General features: G+C 58.5%; 2 protein-coding genes across 2 annotated transcripts in view; both read left to right on the forward strand.

Annotated features, from left to right (window-relative positions):
- The first annotated feature begins 3,907 nt into the window (after nt 1–3,907).
- LOC111161888 (outer dense fiber of sperm tails 3 like 2) lies at nt 3,908–8,845 on the forward strand. The gene is made up of 4 exons (XM_022525944.1): nt 3,908–4,034; nt 4,833–4,940; nt 6,688–6,801; nt 7,816–8,845. The coding sequence occupies exons 1-4, from the start codon at nt 3,908–3,910 to the stop codon at nt 8,298–8,300; spliced, it is 834 nt and encodes a 277-aa protein (XP_022381652.1). The 3' UTR covers nt 8,301–8,845.
- A 2,144-nt stretch (nt 8,846–10,989) lies between these two features.
- The window catches only part of LOC111161808 (SHC adaptor protein 2), a 29,081-nt gene continuing 19,064 nt past the window's right edge, over nt 10,990–21,006 (forward strand). The window contains exon 1 of the mRNA XM_022525782.1: nt 10,990–11,454. Within this exon, the coding sequence (XP_022381490.1) occupies nt 10,990–11,454 (465 nt within the window). The remainder of the gene's footprint in view (nt 11,455–21,006) is intronic.

A 21,006-nucleotide genomic window follows, 5' to 3' on the forward strand; every position in this document is an offset into this window, starting at 1 on the left:
CCCCCCCCCCCCCCCTCCCCCATCTCCTCCCCATCTCCCCCACCCCTCCCTGACCAGGGCAGTCTCCTAGCGCCTTGTCTCCCGGCGCCACCCACGATCCGTTCTCCCCCGCTGCCGCCAGAGGGCGCCGGTGAGCACCGAGGCCGGCCGGCTTCTGACCTGCCCTCAGCCCTCCAGGGCTCCCCGGTGCCTCGGTGCCTTTGGGTAAAAGCCCCCGTCCTCTCCGGGGACCCTGCACGACCTGCTCCTTCTCTTTCCCCATCCTTGGGAATGCTAGGTGCTCTTGAGGTTCAGGGCCTTTGCACCTGCTGTGCCTTCTCCCCAGACTATCCCCTGGCTCCCTCCTCACCTCCTTCAGGTCTCTCTTGAACATCACCTTCTCCGTGAGGCTTCCCCTGACCACTCCACTTCAAACTGCAAACTCCCCACACCTCCAAGCCCTCCCTGGCCTCGATTTTTTCCCACGACAGGACTTTGACTTTTTTTTTTTTTTTTAAGATTTTATTTATTTATTTGAGAGAGAGACAGTGAGAGAGAGCATGAGTGAGGAGAAGGTCAGAGGGAGAAGCAGACTCCCCATGGAGCTGGGAGCCCGATGCGGGACTCGATCCCGGGACTCCGGGATCATGACCTGAGCCGAAGGCAGTCGTCCAACCAACTGAGCCACCCAGGCGTCCCAGGACTTTGACTTCTAAAGTAATGTAAAACGCACTCACCCCTTTGCCTCTCTCAACAAAAGGGTGAGGAAGGGACTTGATGTGTTTTGTTCACACCTGTTCTCCCAGCGCCTGAACCGTGCCTGGCGCACAGTGGGCACACATATAAACACAGTCGGACTGATAATTATGAGCATCGATGCTGTGAACTCTGTCCTGCAGCCTCCTCGGGGGGACTGAGGCCCGGAGCCCCGGAGCCCCTCAAGGCCGGATCATATGGCTGAGGGAGGACGCTTGCGCCCTATCCCCAGTCCAGCCCTCCTTGTTCTACTTTGCTCAAGTTGCTCTCTTCTGTCCGTGAATCAGACTGGATTAAAAACATGGCTCATTTGCATGGGCCTACAACCGGCTTCTCATTTACCTGTCTTTAGTTGGTCGTGGTGAGGAGCCAGAAGTGAGCGGATGGAGAGAAGCTGGTGTGATCGGCTGGAGGCCGGGCTGGGGAGGTTTCTGCGGCTAAACTCAGTCTGGTGATACTGCTGGACCTTGAGGTCTCCAAACCTCCCCTTCAGGCTCAGGCAGTCATTCCCGTCTGACCCCGCCCCGCATTAGCCCTTGGCTATTTTCCGTGTGGCAGTGCGAAACCGAGGCAGTTAGGGCGGCATCCCAGCTGGAACCTGGATGAAGGATCATCCTCCAGCCTGGACCCCGGTCCTGAGTCCTTGAGGCTGGTCTCAGTGGCGGTATCCCTGGGCTCCTGCACTGCTGGCCAGTTTTGGTCGGTGGGACAGACTGGTTGGCAGGGGGAGGAGGAGGTTGGGGTATTGACCTCCTGTCTCCCTCGTCAATGCCTAACTCTGTTCACAGTGCTGGAGTCTGTGCTGCTTCTGGAAAGAAGCAAATGGCTTGTCCAATTTGGGGGGCCCACAGGTGTCTGAGAAGGGAGGTATCAAGTTGTCCCAGGTGGAGGGAAATCAAACAGGCACCCTGAGGTGGACCCGGCAGGAGTGCCTTCAAGGAATGGGAGTGCTACTGTGACGAGAGTCGAGTGAGCGAGTCGAGGACCGAAGGATCGGAGGGGAAGGCAGAGGGGAAGAAGGGCGACTCTGTGCCTGGCAGGACCTTAGGTGCCAGTGAGGGCTTGGGTTTTATCCTTGCGGCTACAGGAGTCCACAGTGGGTTTTCAGCCCTCCTGGAAAGCTGAGCTGGGATTAGAGTCTGGGAGAAGCCCTTGACCCTAACCTTTGAATGAAAATCTGAGTCAGAATGCTCTGGACTCAACTCTTGGCTCTGCTGCTAAGTTACTCAGGAACCTGCATATGTCTCCTCCCCTCCCGGAGCCTCCATTTCCTGGCAGTGACCACAGATGAGGGTTAGCAACAGCATTTCCCTCAGTGGGATCCTGAGATAATTAACCAGCGTGGTGCCCGTGAAGTGTCTGAGCCCGAAAAGGATGGGAGTTTTCCCGTTGGTGGCTTCACAGAGACCCTACTGTCCCTTTAAGGCATGTGGGTCTGTACCAATGTCTCTTTTCCATTCTTGATATTGGTCATTTGTGTTCTTTTTCATTGGGTTTTGGTCATTCTAGCTTGAGCTTGATTAAATTTGTTGATCTTTTTAAAGAACCAGGTTTTGGGGAGAGGGGCTTTGTTGATCCTTTCTACAGTTTTCCATTTCAGGCATTTCTACTCCTATGTCTTTAATTTCCTTCCTTCCACTTATTCCTCCTTTTCTAGCTTCTTAAGGTGGAACCTGAGGTCATAGGTGTTAAGATCTTTTTTCCCCCCTTCTTTTCTTTCTTTTTTAAAAAAATATTTTATTTATTTATTTGACAGAGAGAGAGAGATCACAGGTAGGCAGAGAAAGAGGGAGAAGCTGGCTCCCCGCCGAACAGAGAGCCCGATGCGGGGCTCGATCCCAGGACCCCGAGATTATGACCCAAGCCGAAGGCATAGGCTTTAACCCACTGAGCCACCCAGGCGCCCCCCTTCTTTTCTAATATAAACATTTCAGGCTCATTATGAACTCCTTAACATTTTGATTAAAAAGTTAAATTATAAGTTGTACTAAAATTACATTGAGGAGTGTCCTGCATCGTATGTAAGTTATAGTTCAATAAAGCTGTTGAAAGTCAGAGTGCAAAATGGCCTGACAACACACATGGAAGACACAGGAGTTTGAATTCTGCTCTGTCAGGTTCCTGAGCCCCTTCTTAGAGCCTGACACAGTGGCTGCCTTTAGTGGAGGCAGGGAAATAAACTCTATTTGGGGAGTAAATCTCTGTTGGCTTCTGCGAGGCAGTGCGTCGTCCTGAGAGGACCGCCATTGCCTCCTTGCCATTGTTGCTTCTGCCCCGGGGCCTTTGCACGCCATTCCCTTATGACATGCTCTTCTTTTACCTTCTCAATTCAAAGACCTGTCGTCCTGCCCCAACACTTGGCCTGCACCTATGCTGCCATTGTGGGCTCCTACCTGGTTGGTGTTTTCTAGCACATTTAACACCTTCTCATATACTGTGTGCTCATTTCTTAATTCTTAATTCTTTCTTAATTGTTTATTTCCTTTGTTCCCTCCTGAGAACATCAGCTCCTTTCTGTCTACTCCTTTGTGTCACCCCAGCCCAGACAGAACCTCGTACTCAGTAGGTGCTCAGTGAATGCTGACTGGATGAAGGAACGAAGGAGGGGAGGGAGGCAGGCGGGCAGGTAGGCCAGCTCCTTGGCCTGAAGTTGCAGCTCCCATACAGCGGCAATCTCACCGTATGACCTTGCGCTCTGCCTCGGTTTCCCCAGCTGCAGAAATGGGGCCACACTTCCCAAGACCTCATCAGTCCCTTCTGCTACAAGGCTGCAGGTGTTCTGTTTATGGCTTTGGCTCCCTGGAGCCTTCTCTGGCCTCAGCTGCCCAGGTTGATGGCTCCCTGGGGACCCGCTCTGCTGACATCGGATTCTTTCCTGGACCATCCAGCCACCAGGCCGACACTCGATCCTGGCCGCACTTCCAGGCCAGCGTCCGCTGACCAGTCCACTAGGGCCAGGGCCCCAAGACTCTCTGCTGACAGACAAGGGACTATCTGTGCGGTCCATGGGGGGCGGGGGCTGAGGCCAGGACTCTGCCAACACCAGCACAAGCCACCAGGCCCGAGGACAGTGCTGGGAGCTGTGGCCGGGAGCTGTGGCTGTGGCCGAGACGGCAGCCTGCGTGGCCCCTGCCTGGCCCCTGTGCCCCTTGCAGCCCCTCACCTGCTCGCCATGGGGACCCTTGGCTGTAACCCCGATCCACGGCTGACCACAGCACCCCGGGGCTGGCGGGCCACCGAGTGCCCGATTCTGGACGTCGGCTTGAGGAAGTCCTGCGGGACGGCCACCATGGAGAACGGTACGCTCCAGCTGTGGAGGAGGGAGGCCGTGGCAGGAGGTGCTCATCCTGCTCTATTCTCCCCAGCTCCACTGGGGTTTCTGGGATGTTCTGGGAGCCCAGCTGGAGGTGGGAGGCTCTGACAAGTCCCTGCCCTTCCCCAGACCTGTCTCCCTCCTAGTAGGGAGGGTGTGAGTGTGGCTCTTGGGTGTGCTTCCGTCCAACAAGAACAGGGCATGTGGCGGGCAGGCACCTTGGCGGGGCTGATGCTGCCACAGCGACAGGCGGCAGAGGTCCGTGGGGCAGACAGATAAGAAGTCTGTAGTGGGTTAGTCGACCATGAAGCAGCAAGGACAGAGTGGATGAGAGCGGGGCTCGGAGGTCAGGACATTCTGCTGGGGCCTGTGCCTTCCCACCCTGATGCTCACTGTGCACTTGGTGGGGCCCGGCTCTGGCCTCACGCTTCTGTGTGCAACGGAACAGCAGGGGGGAGGCTCTGGGGCCCTGACCTTCCTGCCGAGGCCACCAAACACTGCAGTTGTGGCGGCGCGTCTCTGTTGGGCCTCGGTTGTCCCAATGTGCCGTCAAGGAGGAGGACACTGCTGGCCTTGTGGCCCCTCCTACCTTTGACTCAGGTTTGACTCACAATGCCCCTCACTCACTTCCCCCACCATGGGGGGGCGGGCAGCTCCCACCCCCTACCCCTGCCATGGAGGGTGGCGGGCAGGCCAGGCAGGGGCTCGGTGGCTGGGCCCTGGGTTCCTGCCCACGTGCCAGTGTCTGGAGCTGCAGGCGGTGACCGCAGGACTTTGGTCGCAGGCTCGAGGCCAGGCTTGTACATCCTGCCGCCCACTGTGGGCTACATCAACCACGACTGCACCAGGGCGCTAAGGCCGGCCTACTCCCTCTTCTGGAGGCCCAGCCCCGGTAAGCTTGGGGTAGGTGGGGGAGGGCCCCTCTGAGCCTCCGTCTCCTGCTGACCCCGCAGCCCCGCCTGGCTTGCACGGTGACCCTGGGGAAGGTGTCCTCTGTGTCCTCGGGCGAGAAGGGAAGGCCGGACGCAGTGTGCTGCAGAGTGCCTGAGCCTGCCTTCTGGCCTTGCGGCTTCCCCGATGCCCGACTGTGGACGTGACGCCCAGCAGCTCGGCGCCCCAGCGTCCTCCCCTGCAAACAGTGACGGTGTACCCCTTCCAGAGCTATCCTCAGCATGAAGCCAACAGGTGCCCGCCCACGTCAGTGAGCCAGGGTCAGCGCCGGGTGTCCGGGCAGGGCACGGCGGAAGTGGGCTTCACGGGGGTCCTAGCCTCAGTTTCCCCATCAGCAAGACGGGACTCCTCGCCGAGAGCTGCGGAGAGGGCACAGTGCCCATCTCTGCTGTGCGGACAGGCCATAGGCGCTGGGGCTGGCCCAGTCAGCGGGGTCCTCTCTTCTGCGTCACCTGCCTTTCCCCTGGCAGGGACTGCTGTGTCAGGGTACCGGGGGTGTCGGCGCCATCAGTGCCGCTCACGTGGGTGGCCTTGGCCCCAGCTCGCTGCCTGTCGCCATTCGTGGTGTGGCTGTCACGTTCCTAATAGGAGTGCTCACAGACTCCATCGCCCCATTTTCCAAAGCTGAGGTCCCCAGTGCACCTGGGTTGGGGAGGGTCCCGCACAAGGACTCTGACTCCAGGGATGAGAGTTTGGGGTGGGGGTGGGTGACTGAATTTGCCAGGCAGCAGCAGCTTCTCAGCCTTCAGAATCAGCAGAAATCCCGACCTGAACCGAAACAAAACTCCAGAAGCTCCAAGGGGTCCCAGAAGGCAAATGAGGGAAGTGACCTGTTGTCTTCCACCGGGGAGGGCTCAGAACCTCCCTCTGCCCAGAGCAACCTGTTCCCCTGGGACACAGCCCGGGACAGAGGGACAGACTGGCTGGGAAGGCGGGGGAGGGTGGGAGCCAGTGCAGACTTAGCTGATTCCCCGGGAAGACTTCTTGGAGGTGGAGGCATGTGGTCTGGGCTGTGGAGAGTGAGTCCAGTCGGGCCCCCGGGAGACGAGGGACATGGTAGAGCTGGCAGCAGACGCACAGGCCTGGAGCTGGGGCATGTGGTGGGTCAGCTCATGTGTGGGCCACCCAGTGGGTCAGCTCGTGTGTTGGGCCACCCAGTGAGTCCGTGTCACACTGATGCCACGCAGAGGCACATGAATTTATGGCTCAGCAGCGGCAGTGACATCAGTTTCAGTGAGGGTCTCGGCCGTGAGATGCCCCGCCTGGGACCGCCCTCCATGGACCCTCCCCCCATTCCATCTTCTCACCCTGCCACCGAGGAGACTGAGGCAGAGACACAGCTCACAGGGGCCATGCTGAGACCCACAAGGTCCCACACGGGGGCAAGCCCAAGCACGCCGGGGCCTTCCTCAGGGCCTAGTTAGTCTACTGCACGTGCAATTCCAACCAACCACCAGCGGGTTCCCTGGTCTGTGGCCGAGGACAGGCTGAGGGTGGGACAGCTGTGATCACGAGTACACAGCAAGGCTTACCAGGACAAAGTTGGGGCAACCAGACCTCAGTGGTCCAAGCTGGGGCTGCGGGCTGTCTGGAGGGTGGGTGCCCTGGGGTGGAGCAGGGGCACTGAGCGGGGTCGAGGGGGCCCTCAGAGGTGCCCTCAGGACCCTGGGCTCCCCCCCCCCCCCCAGCATCTCCACAGGACACCAGCCCTGGGCCTGTCTACTTCCTGGACCCAAAAGTCACCCGGTTCGGCCGAAGCTGCACCCCTGCCTACTCCATGCAGGGCCGAGGCAAGTCTCGGGGTAAGTACCTGATCAGGGCTGCCCTACAGGGGCCCTACCCTTTCGGATCCTGCCTCTGTCCTCTCCTCCCCCTCCCATCACCCAGGTCCTGGAACTTCAGTGTCTTTGGATGTCAAAATAAAGGGGCTCTGAGGAGGGGCTGGGGGCCTGAGAGAACATGAATGGGACACTGAGCACAGGTGGTGCTGTGAGGGCAGCTGGGGCTCATTCTTGGCATCTTCCATCCACCCACCTCTTCATCTTCTGCCCTATCACTCGCTTGCTCATCCACTCACCGATACGCCCGTTCTTCCATCCGTCCATTCACCCGTCTAACCCCACTGCTCCATTGATCTGTCCGTCCGTCCATTTATCCATCCATCTACATTACCCATGCGTCCCTCCACCCACAACCCATCAACCCATTTATCCAGCTACCCAATCATCTACCCATGCATGCATGCATGCATCCATCCATCCACCCATCTACCCATCCATCCTTCCATGATCCACCCATCCATCTCTCCATCCCTCCTGTGAGGGCTCTGCCTAGGAGGAAGGGGTGGGAAAGGCAGCAGGAACGAGGGGGCTTTGGGACTGTTTGGAAGTATGAGAAGCAGCTCCTGGGAGGTGGGAATGGGAAAATGGCAGAGTTGAGTGTGGGCAAAGGCCCAGAGGCTTAAAGAGAACAGACTAGGGGTGCCTGGGTGGTTCAGTCAGTTAAGTGTCCAACACTTGATTTTGGCTCAGGTCATGATCTCAGGGTCATGAGATCGAGCCCTATGCTGGGCTCACCCTGGGCATGGAGCCAGCTTAAGATTCTCTCTCTCTCCCTCTTCCCCTCCCCCACTCTCTTTGAAACCACAAAGAAAGAGGGAACAGACTACTCTACGGGGCGGTCTGGGAAGCAGGAGAGACACCCCGGGGCTGCCCGAGAGGTGCTGTGAAGCACAGGGAGCGCAGAGGCAACGGGCAGCCACGCAAGGTCTTTGAGCAGGCGAGGACGCTGCCAACACTCCCACCTCCTTCTCACAGGTCTGGAGGTGACACCAGGCCCCGGGGCCTACAGCCCAGAGAAGGTGGCCCCTGTGCGCCAGCGGACGCCCCCGGCTTTCACTCTGGGCTCCCGCCCACGCCCACAGCTCCAGGACACCTCAGCCCCTGCCCCCAACACCTACACCCTGCCCTCCCTCTGGGGCTCCCAGATAGTCACTAAGCCCCGCAGCCCCAGCTACACAGTGGCAGGCCGCACGCCCCCCATCCGCCCCCCTCAGGACCCTGCTGAGATCCCAGGCCCCGGCCAGTATGACAGCCCAGACCCCAACACCTACCGTCCGCGCCGGCCCGCCTTCACCATGCTGGGCCGGCCTCGTGCCCCACGCCCCCCAGAAGAGACCCCTGGGCCTGGAACCCACAGACCTGAGCAGGTCACCATGACCAAGGCCAGAGCCCCAGCATTCACCATGGGCATCCGCCACTCCAGACAGGCGGCCACCAAGGCTATGGACACCACGCCCTGACACCTTGGGGTCAGGACTCCTAGCTACCCCTGAACCAAGCCTCAGTTTACCTGCCTTGTCAAGTGGGGGTGTGGGAAGCCTCTCCTGGGCCTGGCTTTGGCCGGTGGGGTGCTTGGAGAAGTGGAAAGCAGGCGCCTCTTTCCTCCCTTTTTTCTGAACTTTGAGGTCCTTCTAGGCCACCTGCTTCCTTTGGTCTCTGGAGGCTGTGACCCTATGGCCCTGTGCGGGGTGAGCTTCCTTCCAGTGCCCCAGTTTCTTCCTCCTGGTCATGCCAGACTGAGTCAGGCCAGGCAGAGAAAGGGACAACCCCAGCCCTCCCGAGAGGCTGGCTGGAGATGAGCTTCCTGTGTCCTAGAACTCAGCGTCCGCCCTGCTAGGGCCTGGGTCCCCGACACAGCTCAGGTTTCGGCTAAACCCGGGCTCTCCCCAGCTTCTCACAGCAGCACAGCTGCCTGCGCTGGTTCCAGCCCCCAAATCAGGCAGGAAGCAGCCTGACTCCCCCCTCTAGCTGCCTGCCAATAAATCTGTCTGCGGCACGAGAGCTGCCAGCATCACACCCATGAGCTCATTTAACCCACTGTCCACGTCAAAGAAAGGAGACTTAAATGCTGCTCTTCGGATCCAGACCCCCCCCAATTCTGCAGCCCCTCGGGGACTGGATGGGACCAGAGGGACCCAGGGCTGGGTAAGGAGAGAGGTAGAGCCAGGGCTGCGAATGGGGGAAGCCAGGTAAGCTTCTTGGAAGAGGGGACATTGAAACTGGGCTTTGAAGGATGTATAGGAGTTTAATGTATTCTACTTTCCATCTATCAGTAGGTACCTACCGTGTTTCAAATATTGTTAAAGGTTACCTAAGCGTCACAGCAACTCAGGAGGCAACTAATATTTACTGAGAGAAAATGGGGCTTTGGAGAGATCGGACACTTGCCTGAGGGCACACAGTGAGCCCTCATGTCCCTCTGATGCCAGGATCGGAATCTTGGTCTTTGGGCCCTGTTCCTGCCATTCTTTCCTAGGAATAGGAAGGAAACGGATGGTGTCATGTGACCAAGCCTCCTGTGTGATAATCCCTGGTCTTATAACCCCCTAACCCAGAAAAACCCAGACCCAGGCGCTCGGGAGGGACAGACTACCACCAGGAGGACATGGCCCAGGGGTGGCACCTCAGGCATGACCCAGAGGGGTCCTGAGATGCATGGCCCTGACTCTGTCCCTTTCCCCCAGCCTGGAAATGCCAAACTTGGAACACACACCCCTTTATCTAAGGAGGTGGACACACACCAGGGCCCCTACACACACGCCCACCCCCAGGGGAACCTAGATGCCCCCCTCACATGCATACACATGTTCAAATCTGCACACAACAGACCAACAGGTCAACTCTCACACGGTCTACATATATGTAGAGACACATAACACACAAACCCAGATGGGGGCTCCAGGCCCTGACAACATCACCCTGCCCCTCGCCCTCCCGGCAGACCCCAGGGACTCGCCCGCCGTACACCCTCTCATCGCGACCACACAGAGGAACGGGAGCCATCCCAGAGGCGTGACACACGCAGGCTCCCGCGGCAGCATCGACCCCAGCCCCACCCCAAAGCAGGCCAATCCGCTGCGAGTCCCTCCCCGCTTCGCCGCCTCCCGCACAGGCTCGGCGGGCTACTGCCAGGCTGTGATCTCATTTCTCTGACTTATCGATCCGGCTCCAGGCAGCCTCACCCCTCCTTCCCCACCTGCCCGCGCGCCCCGGCCCCCCTCCCTTTGTTTCCCGGCAGTCAGCCCCACCCCCGTGCGGGGGAGGGGAAGGAGGCTGGGTCCTGGGGTGACCGTGGCCTGTCGAACCCTTGGTGCAGAAGGAATCAGACTTTGAGGTCTGGATGGGGGACAAAGAGGCTGGGGACGGAGGGGCGGGCCGGCCTGGAAGGCCGAGGCCCATGAGCTCAGTTGGGTCGATGCCGGACAGAACTCCCCAGAAATGGAGGAGGAGCCTGTGACCCTCCTGCTCGCGCCCCGAGCTTCCAGCCTGGGAAACCAAAGCCCAGGGAAAAAGCAGAACAGAGACTGGACTTCGCTCCTCCCTCCCAGACCTCGCCAGCCCAACCCACACTCCTGGGCACCAGTCTTCGTCGCATGCCCCTCTCTGGGTCTCAGTTTCCTCATCAGGAAACGAAGCGAGGCGGTAATTTTCAAGTATCTTCCAGCTGGAACAGTGGGAAGGGAGGGGCCCGACCTTAGGGTTTGGAGCTCTCTCCTTCGCTGACCGCGTCCCCACCCCTTTCCAGGCTCCAGTTTTCCCGTCAGTCAGAAGCGGGAGGAGGCAGGTGATTTCTGCGACTCCCGCCTCCGTCCTTCTAGGAATTTGGGCACCGGTGGGTGGGGCGAAGCTGGGGTCGCCGACCCGGTCTAGGGTTGGAAACGTCGTCTCCCTTCCCGGCTGCTGGACCCGAGGCAGCGTCCGGGCCTCCGGCGGGCCTCAGTTTCCCCAGCCTCCCGCAGGCGCCGGGACGCCCAGGGCCCGGGTCCCAGGGGCGCAGCCCCCCGCGGCTGCGCGCTGGGCCCGGCGGATGACATCACCGGGCCGGGGGCGGGGAGGGAGCGGGGCGGAGGGGAGGGAGCGGGACGGAGGAGAGGGCCTCCTCCGCGCCAGGCGCAGCGCCCGGTCGGGCTCGGTCGGGCGACCGCGGCCATGACGCAGGGTCCGGGCGGGCGCACGCCCCCCGCACCCCCTGCGCCCCCCGAGCCCGAGGCGCCCACCACCTTCTGCGCGCTGCTGCCGCGCATGCCGCAGTGGAAGTTCGCCGCTCCCGCGGGCTTCCTGGGCCGGAGCCCGGCTGCAGCGCGCACGGCTGGGGGCGCGGGGGCCGCCGACTCCCAGCCCGAGCCGGCCGGCCCGGCTGGCGTCCCGGCGCTGGCGGCGGCGGTCCTGGGCGCCTGCGAACCGCGTTGCGCCGCGCCTTGCCCGCTGCCCGCGCTCAGCCGCTGCCGGGCCGCCGGGGCCCGGGGCCCGCGGGGCGCGCGGGGGGTGGCCGGGCCCCCGGACGCAGCCGCCGACGAGTGGATCCGCAAAGGCAGCTTCATCCACAAGCCGGCGCACGGCTGGCTACACCCAGACGCCAGGGTCCTGGGGCCCGGGGTCTCCTACATCGTGCGGGTAAGTGCGCCGCCCGGGGTCCTTGGGACCATATCTTCCCCGGACTCCCAGGTTGGGGCTTCCCTCCGCCCTTCTCTTCGCCGCCCACACCCAGAGAGCCCGGTCTCTTCTCCATCCTTACTCCTCTCCCCACCAGCCTGGACCCCCATCTCCAGCCTGCGCGGCGCTGGGGTCAGGGTTCCCACCGCGTCACGTGGGGAGGGGCGGGGAGAGGGCGGCAGGTGGGTGGGAGGCACGCATGCGCAGGTGAAACATTCTCCGGCTCGGTCGGTGTTGCAGGGGTGGCGCGGTGGGGGGGAGGACGCGGGTGGGCTCGTCCTACCCCCCCGGACCCGCCTTAAAAGCGTCTTCGCCGAGTCGGAACCTGCGGAGGCCCTGGCCGAGGTTGGGGGCGCGGGGAAGGGGTGTCTGGAAAGGGGCCACGCCCAGCCGGACCGCAGGATTCGGGGTTGGAGGGAGACTGCGGGACTCAGGGTGGGGTGTAAAGCGAGGGTCCTCCCTTTATCCTGGTGAGCCTTTCAAACAGATGGAAGAGCTGGACGAACAGAGCATCTGTGCGTCTCTACCTACGACTGTAAACATTTTACCGCCTCTACTCAGATGTCTGGCCCTGAACCGGTAGCGTGAGCTAACCCTGAGGACGCTCGCCGTTCAGTGCTTCGCACGGTCTCCCTCCGGAGAAAGCCGTGCTCTTACCCACAGCCCATTGTTCCGTCTGAGAAACCATCAGATTACAGAATGTCCTCAAACATCGGGCAGGAGTCACACCCCCTCAGGTGGCTTTTTGGGACAAGGACCCTGCAAGTTAATGCGTTTACATTTGGTTCCTCTGTTCCCTTTACAGCTGTCCCCAACACCTCCTGTCCCACCTCTCCGAGGGCTGGGTGGAGTAGTGTCCCCTGCTAAATTCATGTCCACGGGCACCTGTGAATGCAGTTTTCTTAGAAACAGGGTCTTTGTAGATAGAATCAAGTTAAAATGAGGTCATCCCGGAGTAGGCTGGTATTGTCCTAAAAGGGAAATGACACAGACCCATAGGGAGGAGCCGCATGAGGACGAAGGCAGATGTGGCAGAGATGCTCCCACAGGCTTGGGGACCCCAAGGGTTGCTCTTCCCCACCCCCAGGAGCTGGAGGAGGCAGGAAGGACCCTCTCCTGGAGCCTCCAGAGGGCGCGTGGCCCTGCCTACACCCTGGTTTCAGACTTCTGGATGTGCAGAGCTGGGAGAGTAGACATTTCTGTGGCTTAAGTGGCCGGGCTCGTGGTGCTTGGTTTTGACAGCCCCAGGAAAGTACTGTGTCCCTGAGAGTGTGGACTTCCTGAATGTCACAGACCCTCCCTCCTCCACACCTGGCTCGGGTCTGAGCATCGTATCACCCGGGACCCTATGGTATGTGTGGAGCCTCAGGCCCCACCGTGGACTGGCTGGGGCCCCACGGTCTGGGTCTGTCCCTTTTCTCGTGGGTCTTCGACTTGGTTCTTCGCTCCTTCTTTTCCTGAATCCTGGCAATGGGTCTGCAGGTGTGACTGGGTTCAGGATTCGCTTTGTAGCAAGGGTGTCGCGTGCATGGTGGACTCCCCAGCCCCGGAGAAGCTGCATCCGCCCCTTGGCTGTGGGCGTGGGGGGGTAGAGTGTTCCGGATTCGGATGCTTGGGCTGTGGGGCACACGCTGTTAGGTTATTGCCACGAGCGTGACGTTTTTGTCAATGCAGCGAATACCAGTGCACGCCTGTCCTGCCAGGCACGGACGACCTGGTGGGACAGGAGGATCTGGCCCCCGCGCTTACAGGCTTTGATTCCACAGGGAGACACTAAATAGTACATAGTATGTAAAGAGAACAAGTAAATGGCAGATGCTGACAGGTGCTAATTAAAATAAAATGACGTCAGGGTAAGACTGGGTGTTTACTTCAGAGGGGGCCGTGGGGAAAGGGATCTTGCAGGAGATGACGTTTCAGTGGAGACCTGAAGCCATGAGGCCCCAGACATGAAACAACTGGGGAGGGAGAGTTCCAGGCAGGGGCACAGCAAGTGCCAAGGCCCAGTGGCAGAGAATGCACTTGGCATGTTCGGGTAACAGCAGGGGACCCATGTGTGTGGAGCTTACAGAGAGAAGCAGCAGAGGAATGAGAGGTTTGTAGGCAAGCTTGGTGTGGATGGTTTTAAGCAGGGCTCAAAGGGTGGAGTTCGGGGTTTTGAAGGGTCTTTCTGGGAGCTCTGTGGAAATGGGGTGGGGGTGAGGGCCAGAAGGGGATGGGAGACGACCTGGATCAGGGACACATGGGGGCGGAGAGAAGTGGGGACCCCTCTGTGGAGATGGAGCCCACAGGTGTCTCTGATGGATGAAGGGCCCTGACCCAGGCCCCGTGGGGTCTGAACCAGCCTCTGTCTCTGCTGTGTTTGCCTGGAAGCCTCACGGACCTCTGGAAAGATCCCTGTTTGAGATGAGAAGGTGCAGTCCCGGTAGGCAGAGAGGGGAACGCGGCATCTGAGTTCTGGGCGCCCAGTACAGTGCCAGGCATGGACCGGCCTGCGTCATCGTCACGGCCCTGAGGGTGCCCGCCCGTTATATAGATGAGGACACCAAGGCACGGCAACGTGGAGGAACCCGTGGGACCCTCTTCTGCTAAGGGACATGGTGGCTGCTGCACCCCAAACCACACTCAGAGCTTTGAGGTGAAGGACATCGTCGTCTCACGGGAGAAGGGCCCCTCTGTGGCCGCTCAACTCAGCGGCTCACTGACCTCCTGTGGATCCGGGCTCTGTCACTTTGTGTTGGGGTGAAAGTGCCCTCGAAATCCACGTCCACCTGGAACCCCAGGACGTGATCTTGTTTGGAAACAGGGTCTTTGCCGATGTAATTAAGGGTTCCTGGTAAACTGTGTGAGGACACCTGGAGAAAGGTCTGTGTGAAGAGGGGGCGGAGAACAGAGCAACTAGGCTGCGCGTCTGGGGCCACCAGGGGCCACCAGTGGACTCCACCCGATGCACGAGGGACCCTCCTTCAGCAGTGGGTGGGGGGGGGTCCAGCCCTGAGCACCTGGATCTCAGGCCTCTGGTCTCCAGACTGTGAGAGAATTAATGTCTGTTGTTCTAAACTGCCCTGTCTGTGGGGTGACAGCCGCCCCAGGAGGCGAGGATGCCACCCTTGATGTGACTTCCCTCTCAGACCAGGTCTTCCTCTGGCTGTCCCATCACCCTACAGAAAAGAGCCTTCTTCCCATCTGGTCCTTTCATGAGTGAGGGAACCTTTCTCAGAAATGCCCAGCCAGATTCCCCTCATGTCTCTTTGGCTAGACTTGTGTCCCATGAACTTTGCCTAAACTAGCTGAGGGGGGTGGACCTAGAGCATCGCCGCCCAAAGAGGCAATGGAATGTTCCAGATCTCTGCTGTCCAGTATGGTAGCCCCACCTGGCCACTGAGCCCTTGAAATGTGGCTAGTGTGACAAACGAATGAAATTTTAGTTTTACTTAATTTTAAGTAAAATTCAGGTGGTTGCATGAGGCATGTGTTTGCCTTACTGGAAGCTCAGTTCTAGTTGTCCTTGATCTTCTGGTGTTTCTGAAGGGCGGATGTCTGAGCAAACTTCCGCTGTTAAGCAAGTGAACCCGCACTGTGGACAAGCCAGAATTTGCATCCAGCTCTGTGGCCCATCAATCCTGTCTTCATCCCACTCATACCATTTTGATGCATTGGGCTTCTGCTTTCATAAAAACTCCACTGATAAAAACTTTCTGCTTTTTAAATTAAAAAATAGAGTGAGCAAGAGAGAGAGAGAGCGCACTAGCAGTGGCAGAGGGAGAGGGAGAAGCAGGCTGCCCACTGAGCAGGGAGCCCGATGCAGGGCTCAATCCCAAGACCCAGAGATCATGACCCGAGGCAAAGGCAGACGCATCACGATGGAGCCACCCAGGTGCCTTGAGACCTTTCTCTTTTGTGAGGTGCCCTCATTCGTGCCCTGTCATAGGCTCTCCATGAATGAAGGTTTTAAAACGGTGTGCCCAGCTCTGCTCGTCGTGCTGTGAGACACAGAAAGACATTGACCCTGGCCAGGTGGACTGACTGGCTGGGGAGGGATCAGAGCTCAAGCCTGGACACATGTCAGTGAAACAAGAGGACTCCGTATCACTCAGTTTTTCCTGAAGTGTGGTTTTCATACGCTGGTGATATGCAAGGGAACTGTGGGAGGTTAACTGAATAGAGATGTTTTTGGCTGAAACACAGCTTATTCCTCAAAGACAAGGGGTGGGGTGTCTCCAGGATGACTTAATTCAGTGGCTTGACAACATCCCTAAAGACCTAAGGTCTTTCCATCCTTTTGTGCTGCCATCTTCAGTATGCTGGCTTAGCTGCCCTCATGGTCACAGAGAGGCAGCCACTGCACCAGGAATCACACATGGATCCAACCATGTGCATTGGAAGAAAAGAAGACCATTTCTTCCTTAGTTCTCTTTCCCCCCAGACCTCAATGGCCCCAAATGGCAAAAATCTATTCATAGCAAGGGAGATGGGATTATCAAATTGGCTGAAGCTGATGATGAACAGTGTGATGCCCAGATGTCTGGGGACTTGTTAAAAATGCACACTCTTGGGCTCCATGCCAGAGCTGCTGCGTCACAGACTCTGGGGGTGGGCCCCCCGCAGTCATAGTTTCCAGGTGATTCCGACTTCGATTTAAGACAACGGCTTGCAGTTCTGTTGGATTAAGCACTCCTCATTTAGACCCAGTATTTTGTAACCCTCCACCATGAAATGAACCTCAGGTCTATCTGTAACACCTCCCTGCACGTTTGTTTCCCTGAGAATCCATAGGATGTAACAAAGCAGCAATAAAAAGGAGAAATACAGTGACAACAATCTGTAATAACTCAGGATATGTTTTGGTGTGTACATGTACAGACTTTGCTCCTGTAGATGCACTGGGACCTGGGTGGAAGCCGGTGCCTTCATGATGACCAGGGTGCACGCGGCTGCCGTGGACACGGGGTCCGGCAGCTCAGACACCACTGGCGTTGATATAAGCAACATGATATTCTGAACTAGTGGACAAGTGGACAAGCCCTGGTACGCACGACCAGCTACGCAAAATAGTCTTCTGTCAACATGCGTGATAGTGTCGCTAAATCCAGTGTGTATTAAGACCGTCCTGAAAAGTTGAACAGAATCCCCACGTGACCCCGTCGCGCCCGTCTGGGTGTACTCTCCGAAGAAGTGAAAGCGGGTACTCCAGCAGGTTCCCACGTCCTGTGCTTACAGTAACACGAGTCACAGCAGGTGACTCTAGGAAGCGCCCAGCGTCTGTCCACAGATGGACACACACAGCCTGGTCCATCCCCACGCGGGAACACGGTCCAGCCTCAGGAAGGGAGGGACACTGACCCCTGCCTTGACGCGGAGGGACCCCGAGGACATGGGGCTCAGTGAGAGGAGCCAGACCCAGAAGGACCCGTCCCACAGGACCCCACTCCCAGGAGGGCCCCAGAAGAGTCCCGTCCACACAGAGAGGAGGGGGTGGGAGGCGGGGCTGGGGCAGGGCTGGGGGGTCCATGCTTCATGGGGACAGAGTCTCCTTGGGGGGGATGGGAAGTTCTGGAGACAGAGGGCGGGGGTGTGAGCGTGCTTCATGCAATAGTGACGATGGGGACTTGCACGTGCATCCTGCCATAGTTAGAAAGTAAACGAACAAAAGTTGCCCCACGCCTGGGTGGCTCAGTGGGTTAAGGCCTCTGCTTTCGGCTCAGGTCATGATCCCAGGGTCTTGGGATTGAGCCCTGCATCGGGCTCTCTGCTCGACAGGGAGCCTGCTTCCTCCTCCCTCTCTCTCTGCCTGCCTCTCTGCCTACTTGTGATCTCTCTCTGTCAAATAAAATAAATAAAATCTTTAAAAAAAAAAAAAGTTGCCCCACACACCTCGTGTTACGGGTGAAGTGAGGTCGGGGGCACGGTGATTGCACAGGGTTTCCCACATGCACGAATGCCCAGCATGATGTTGTGAAGTCCCAGGGGACTTAGAATCATTGGTTGGAGTGAGCGGGAGACTCCCCGTGCTCAGAGTGGGGCGCCCCGCTTTCTGGTGATGGTGCAGCTGTCTGTTGGCTGGTGTCTGGCGGGCGTTTGCACACGACTGGATTTAGGTTGTGCATTCGGGGCTGGAAGCACAGGGCTGGGCTGCATCTTCCACATCCAGCAAAGCAAGAGGCAGGATGGATGCCAGTCTTGATACGGTTCTGGAAACTTGGGTCACTTGGTGTGTTGGAAAGCATGGTGTCCCCCCAACTCCATGTCTACTGGGACCTCCGAATGTGACTTTATTTGCAGATGGAATCTGGTAATGACGAGGCCATCCTAGATTAGGATGGGCTGTAAATTTTTTTTTTTTTTTTTTGAGATAGCACACAAGCATGAGTGAGCAGGGGGAGGGGCAAAGGGACAGGGAGAGTGTCTCCAGCTGAGTCCCCGCTGAGCACAGAGCCTGGTGCAGGGCTCCATCTCACGGCCCTGAGATCGTGACCTGAGTTGAAATCTCGAGTCAGACGCTTTACTGATGGAGCCCCTCAGGGCCCCAGATCGTGTGAAACTTAGAAGAACTGGTGTCCTTCTGAGAAGAGAGAAGCGTGGACACAGACACAGGGAGAAGCCATGTGACAACAGAGGCAGAGATGAGTGTGTGGCTGGATGGGGCTGGGGCCACCCCGTGAGGACCTGGAGGACGGGCATCCTTGCCCTGGAGCCTTCGGCAGGAACACACCCAGCCCACGTCTGATTTGGACATGTGGTGTCTAGAATGAGGAGAGAGCAGGGTCCCATTGTCATCCACTGTCCCGATCCTGGTGGTTTGTCACGCGGCCCCTGGAGACCCACACACTGGCCAGGGGGACGCTTGTCTCCTTTGTAACTAGTAAGTCTCTGTGGGGTCAGAGCCTCAGAACTGAGCAGTGGATATAAGGCGTGTATGGGATTCTCAGGTTCACGGCAGGATGCACGTTTGCTCACCAGGAGCATGGCTATTGGCCACACAGACCAACCCCCTCCCCCACGCCAGGTGCCTGCAGAGCTCCCCCCACTATCCCCCTGCAACCCCCTAGGCTGCTCTGCAACTTCCCTGGGAGGGGGATAGAGGCTGTGTGAGCTTCCTGGGTGCCCACAGACTTCCACTGGCTTGTTTTAGCGGAGTCGCCTGGACAGACACTCCCCTTACGGTCATGCTGCGGCTGTTCCAGTGCTGGTCAGAAAAACTCGAGTAGGCTTCAAACCAGAGGCTGATGGGAGCGATAGGCAGTTTTCTCTTTTCCTCAAACAAATAAAAAAACCTAAGATAGAGTTCAATACCATAAAAGCTGCCCACTTAAATTGTACAATTCAGGGGCTTTTAGTACATTTACAGAAACCCTCACCATGCTCTAATCTGAGAACGTTCCATCTCCCTAGAAAGAAGCCCTGTCCCCATCAGCTGTCCCCACCCCCCTCCCCAGCCCCCGGCCCTCATGGGCCCACTTGCCCTCCGTGGACGTGTCGCACGCGTGGACTCACACCCCACGTGCCCTTCTGTGTCTGGTTCCCTCCCTGAATGTCGTGTGCTCGGGGCCCATCCCTGGGACAGCGCGTGGGGGGGGCGCCTCGCTCCTGCTGGCGGCCGGGGATGCTCCCGCACGTGGGGGACCTGCTACATGGATCTTATCATCTACTGATGAGGACTTGAGTGGTTTCCTGCCATTTCCTTAAAAAATGAACCCAGTTAGGGGCACCTGGGTGGCTCAGCAGGTTAAAGCCTCTGCCTTCAGCTCGGGTCATGATCTCAGGGTCCTGGGATCGAGCCCCGCGTCGGGCTCTCTGCTCAGCGGGGAGCCTGCTTCCCTCCTCTCTCTCTGCCTGCCTCTCTGTCTACTTGTGATCTCTCTCTCTGTCAAATAAATAAATTAAAAAAAAAATGAACCCAGTTATGTTTATAACTGGAGTCTGCTTAGAATGTTGAGCCCACAGTAGTGTGGGCCATACGGCAGAGGACGATGTGAGGAGGAGGACCAGGTGGCGGGTCTCCCTGCGGGGAGCGCAGAGAGCTGGGTGCTCGACACATCTCCGCAGGCCTGGCTCACTGTGGGAGCTGGCTCTGTCCCTTCCCCGCTCCGGGCCTCAGCTCCCCTGCAGGGAAATAGCTCCTTCCCTGTAGTGTTCTAGGGTGGGCTGTGGCCTGCCTGTGCTTCCACATGTGCCCAGGCGGAGGTGGGATACAGAGCCATGTGGGGTCTTTTCCTGACCTGTGTTAGTGTGCCGAGAGGCTCTCACCAGTCACCACACACGGGACAGCCTAAGTCAACGGCAGAGTCTGCTTCCCCAGCTCTGGGCTCCGGAGGCTGCTGGTCGGAGGTGCAGGTTCACGGGGCGGGCTCCTGCCAAGGCTCCCAGGGTCGGGCAGGCGCTGCAGCTCTCCTATCCGTCACTCTGAGCTCCCCTGGTGTCTTCCTGGGACACCCGTCTGGGATTTAGGGGCCATCTACAGGCTCTGGGGTGGGGGAGCAGGTGCACAGACCTTCAGCGAGGCCAGCGTCCAGCCCAGCACAGCCGGTGTCCGGTGGGTGGTGCTTCCTTGGTGGAGGTCATGCTCCCGGGTGACCCTAGGCTGAATCTGACCTCTGAGCTTTGACCCCTGCTGTCTATTTAAAAGTAAAAATTCTGTTTCTGCTCACTATTTACAAATTACGAGGTTTCACACCAAAGCCCCTGGATTTCTGGTCTCCTTTTTTAAAAAAAAAGCAGGTGTCTGGTAGCACTGGGCCCCCATGGCTGTGGAATATGCTGTGTAGGCCCCCACCTGTGGTCGTGCCAGAGACGCCAGGGCCTGAGGGCATGGGTTCAAATCCTGCCTCCGCCACCTATAAGCTTGTGGCTTTCATTGAGCCTCCTTGGACCTGCGTTTCCTGAGGGCTAACAGTTGTCCCTGTGGCACAGGGACATGGGGATGGTGCCTTGAAAGTGCTGATCAGTAGGGACTGTCAGCGTGTGCAGGAGCCTGCCCTGGCCGGCTGCTAGCCTCCCCTCTCTGGCCCCTTTGGCATCTGAGTTTGCAGTCCTTGTTCCCAGCCCTCCGGGGTGCCCCCATTGCATCCCTTCTTGTGTGAGCTCCTATCTTTCCAGCACAAGTAAGTCATGCTCCCCACCCTTCACCAAGCGGGAACTGGGGGCACACTCGAAGATTTCAGCCTCCCAGAGAGGACCGGACTTTAATTGGGGTGAACTTGGGGGTGGTATGGGAATCAGAACCCTTCATCCTGGGCTTAGAACACTGACACCCACTGCACAGACTCCGTATCTGGAGGGAACATACCTGTTGGGCAGCCAGCATCCCACCAAAGCTGTCCCCTCAGTGAGAAAATCCACTCGGGGTCAAGGACTGCAGCAAATTCCCTGTGAGGTCCCACTTGTCTAACACATGCCTGGCATATAGGCCATGCCCATCCATCTGTCCATCTGTCTATCCATCATCTGTTCATCCACCCATCCATCTGTCCACCCATCCTGTCTGTCTTTCCATCCATCATCCATCCATCCATC

Source organism: Enhydra lutris, unplaced genomic scaffold (assembly GCF_002288905.1).
Source record: "Enhydra lutris kenyoni isolate GAN:26980312 unplaced genomic scaffold, ASM228890v2 scaffoldscaffold86, whole genome shotgun sequence".
In the NCBI taxonomy this organism is placed as follows: Eukaryota; Metazoa; Chordata; class Mammalia; order Carnivora; family Mustelidae; genus Enhydra; species Enhydra lutris.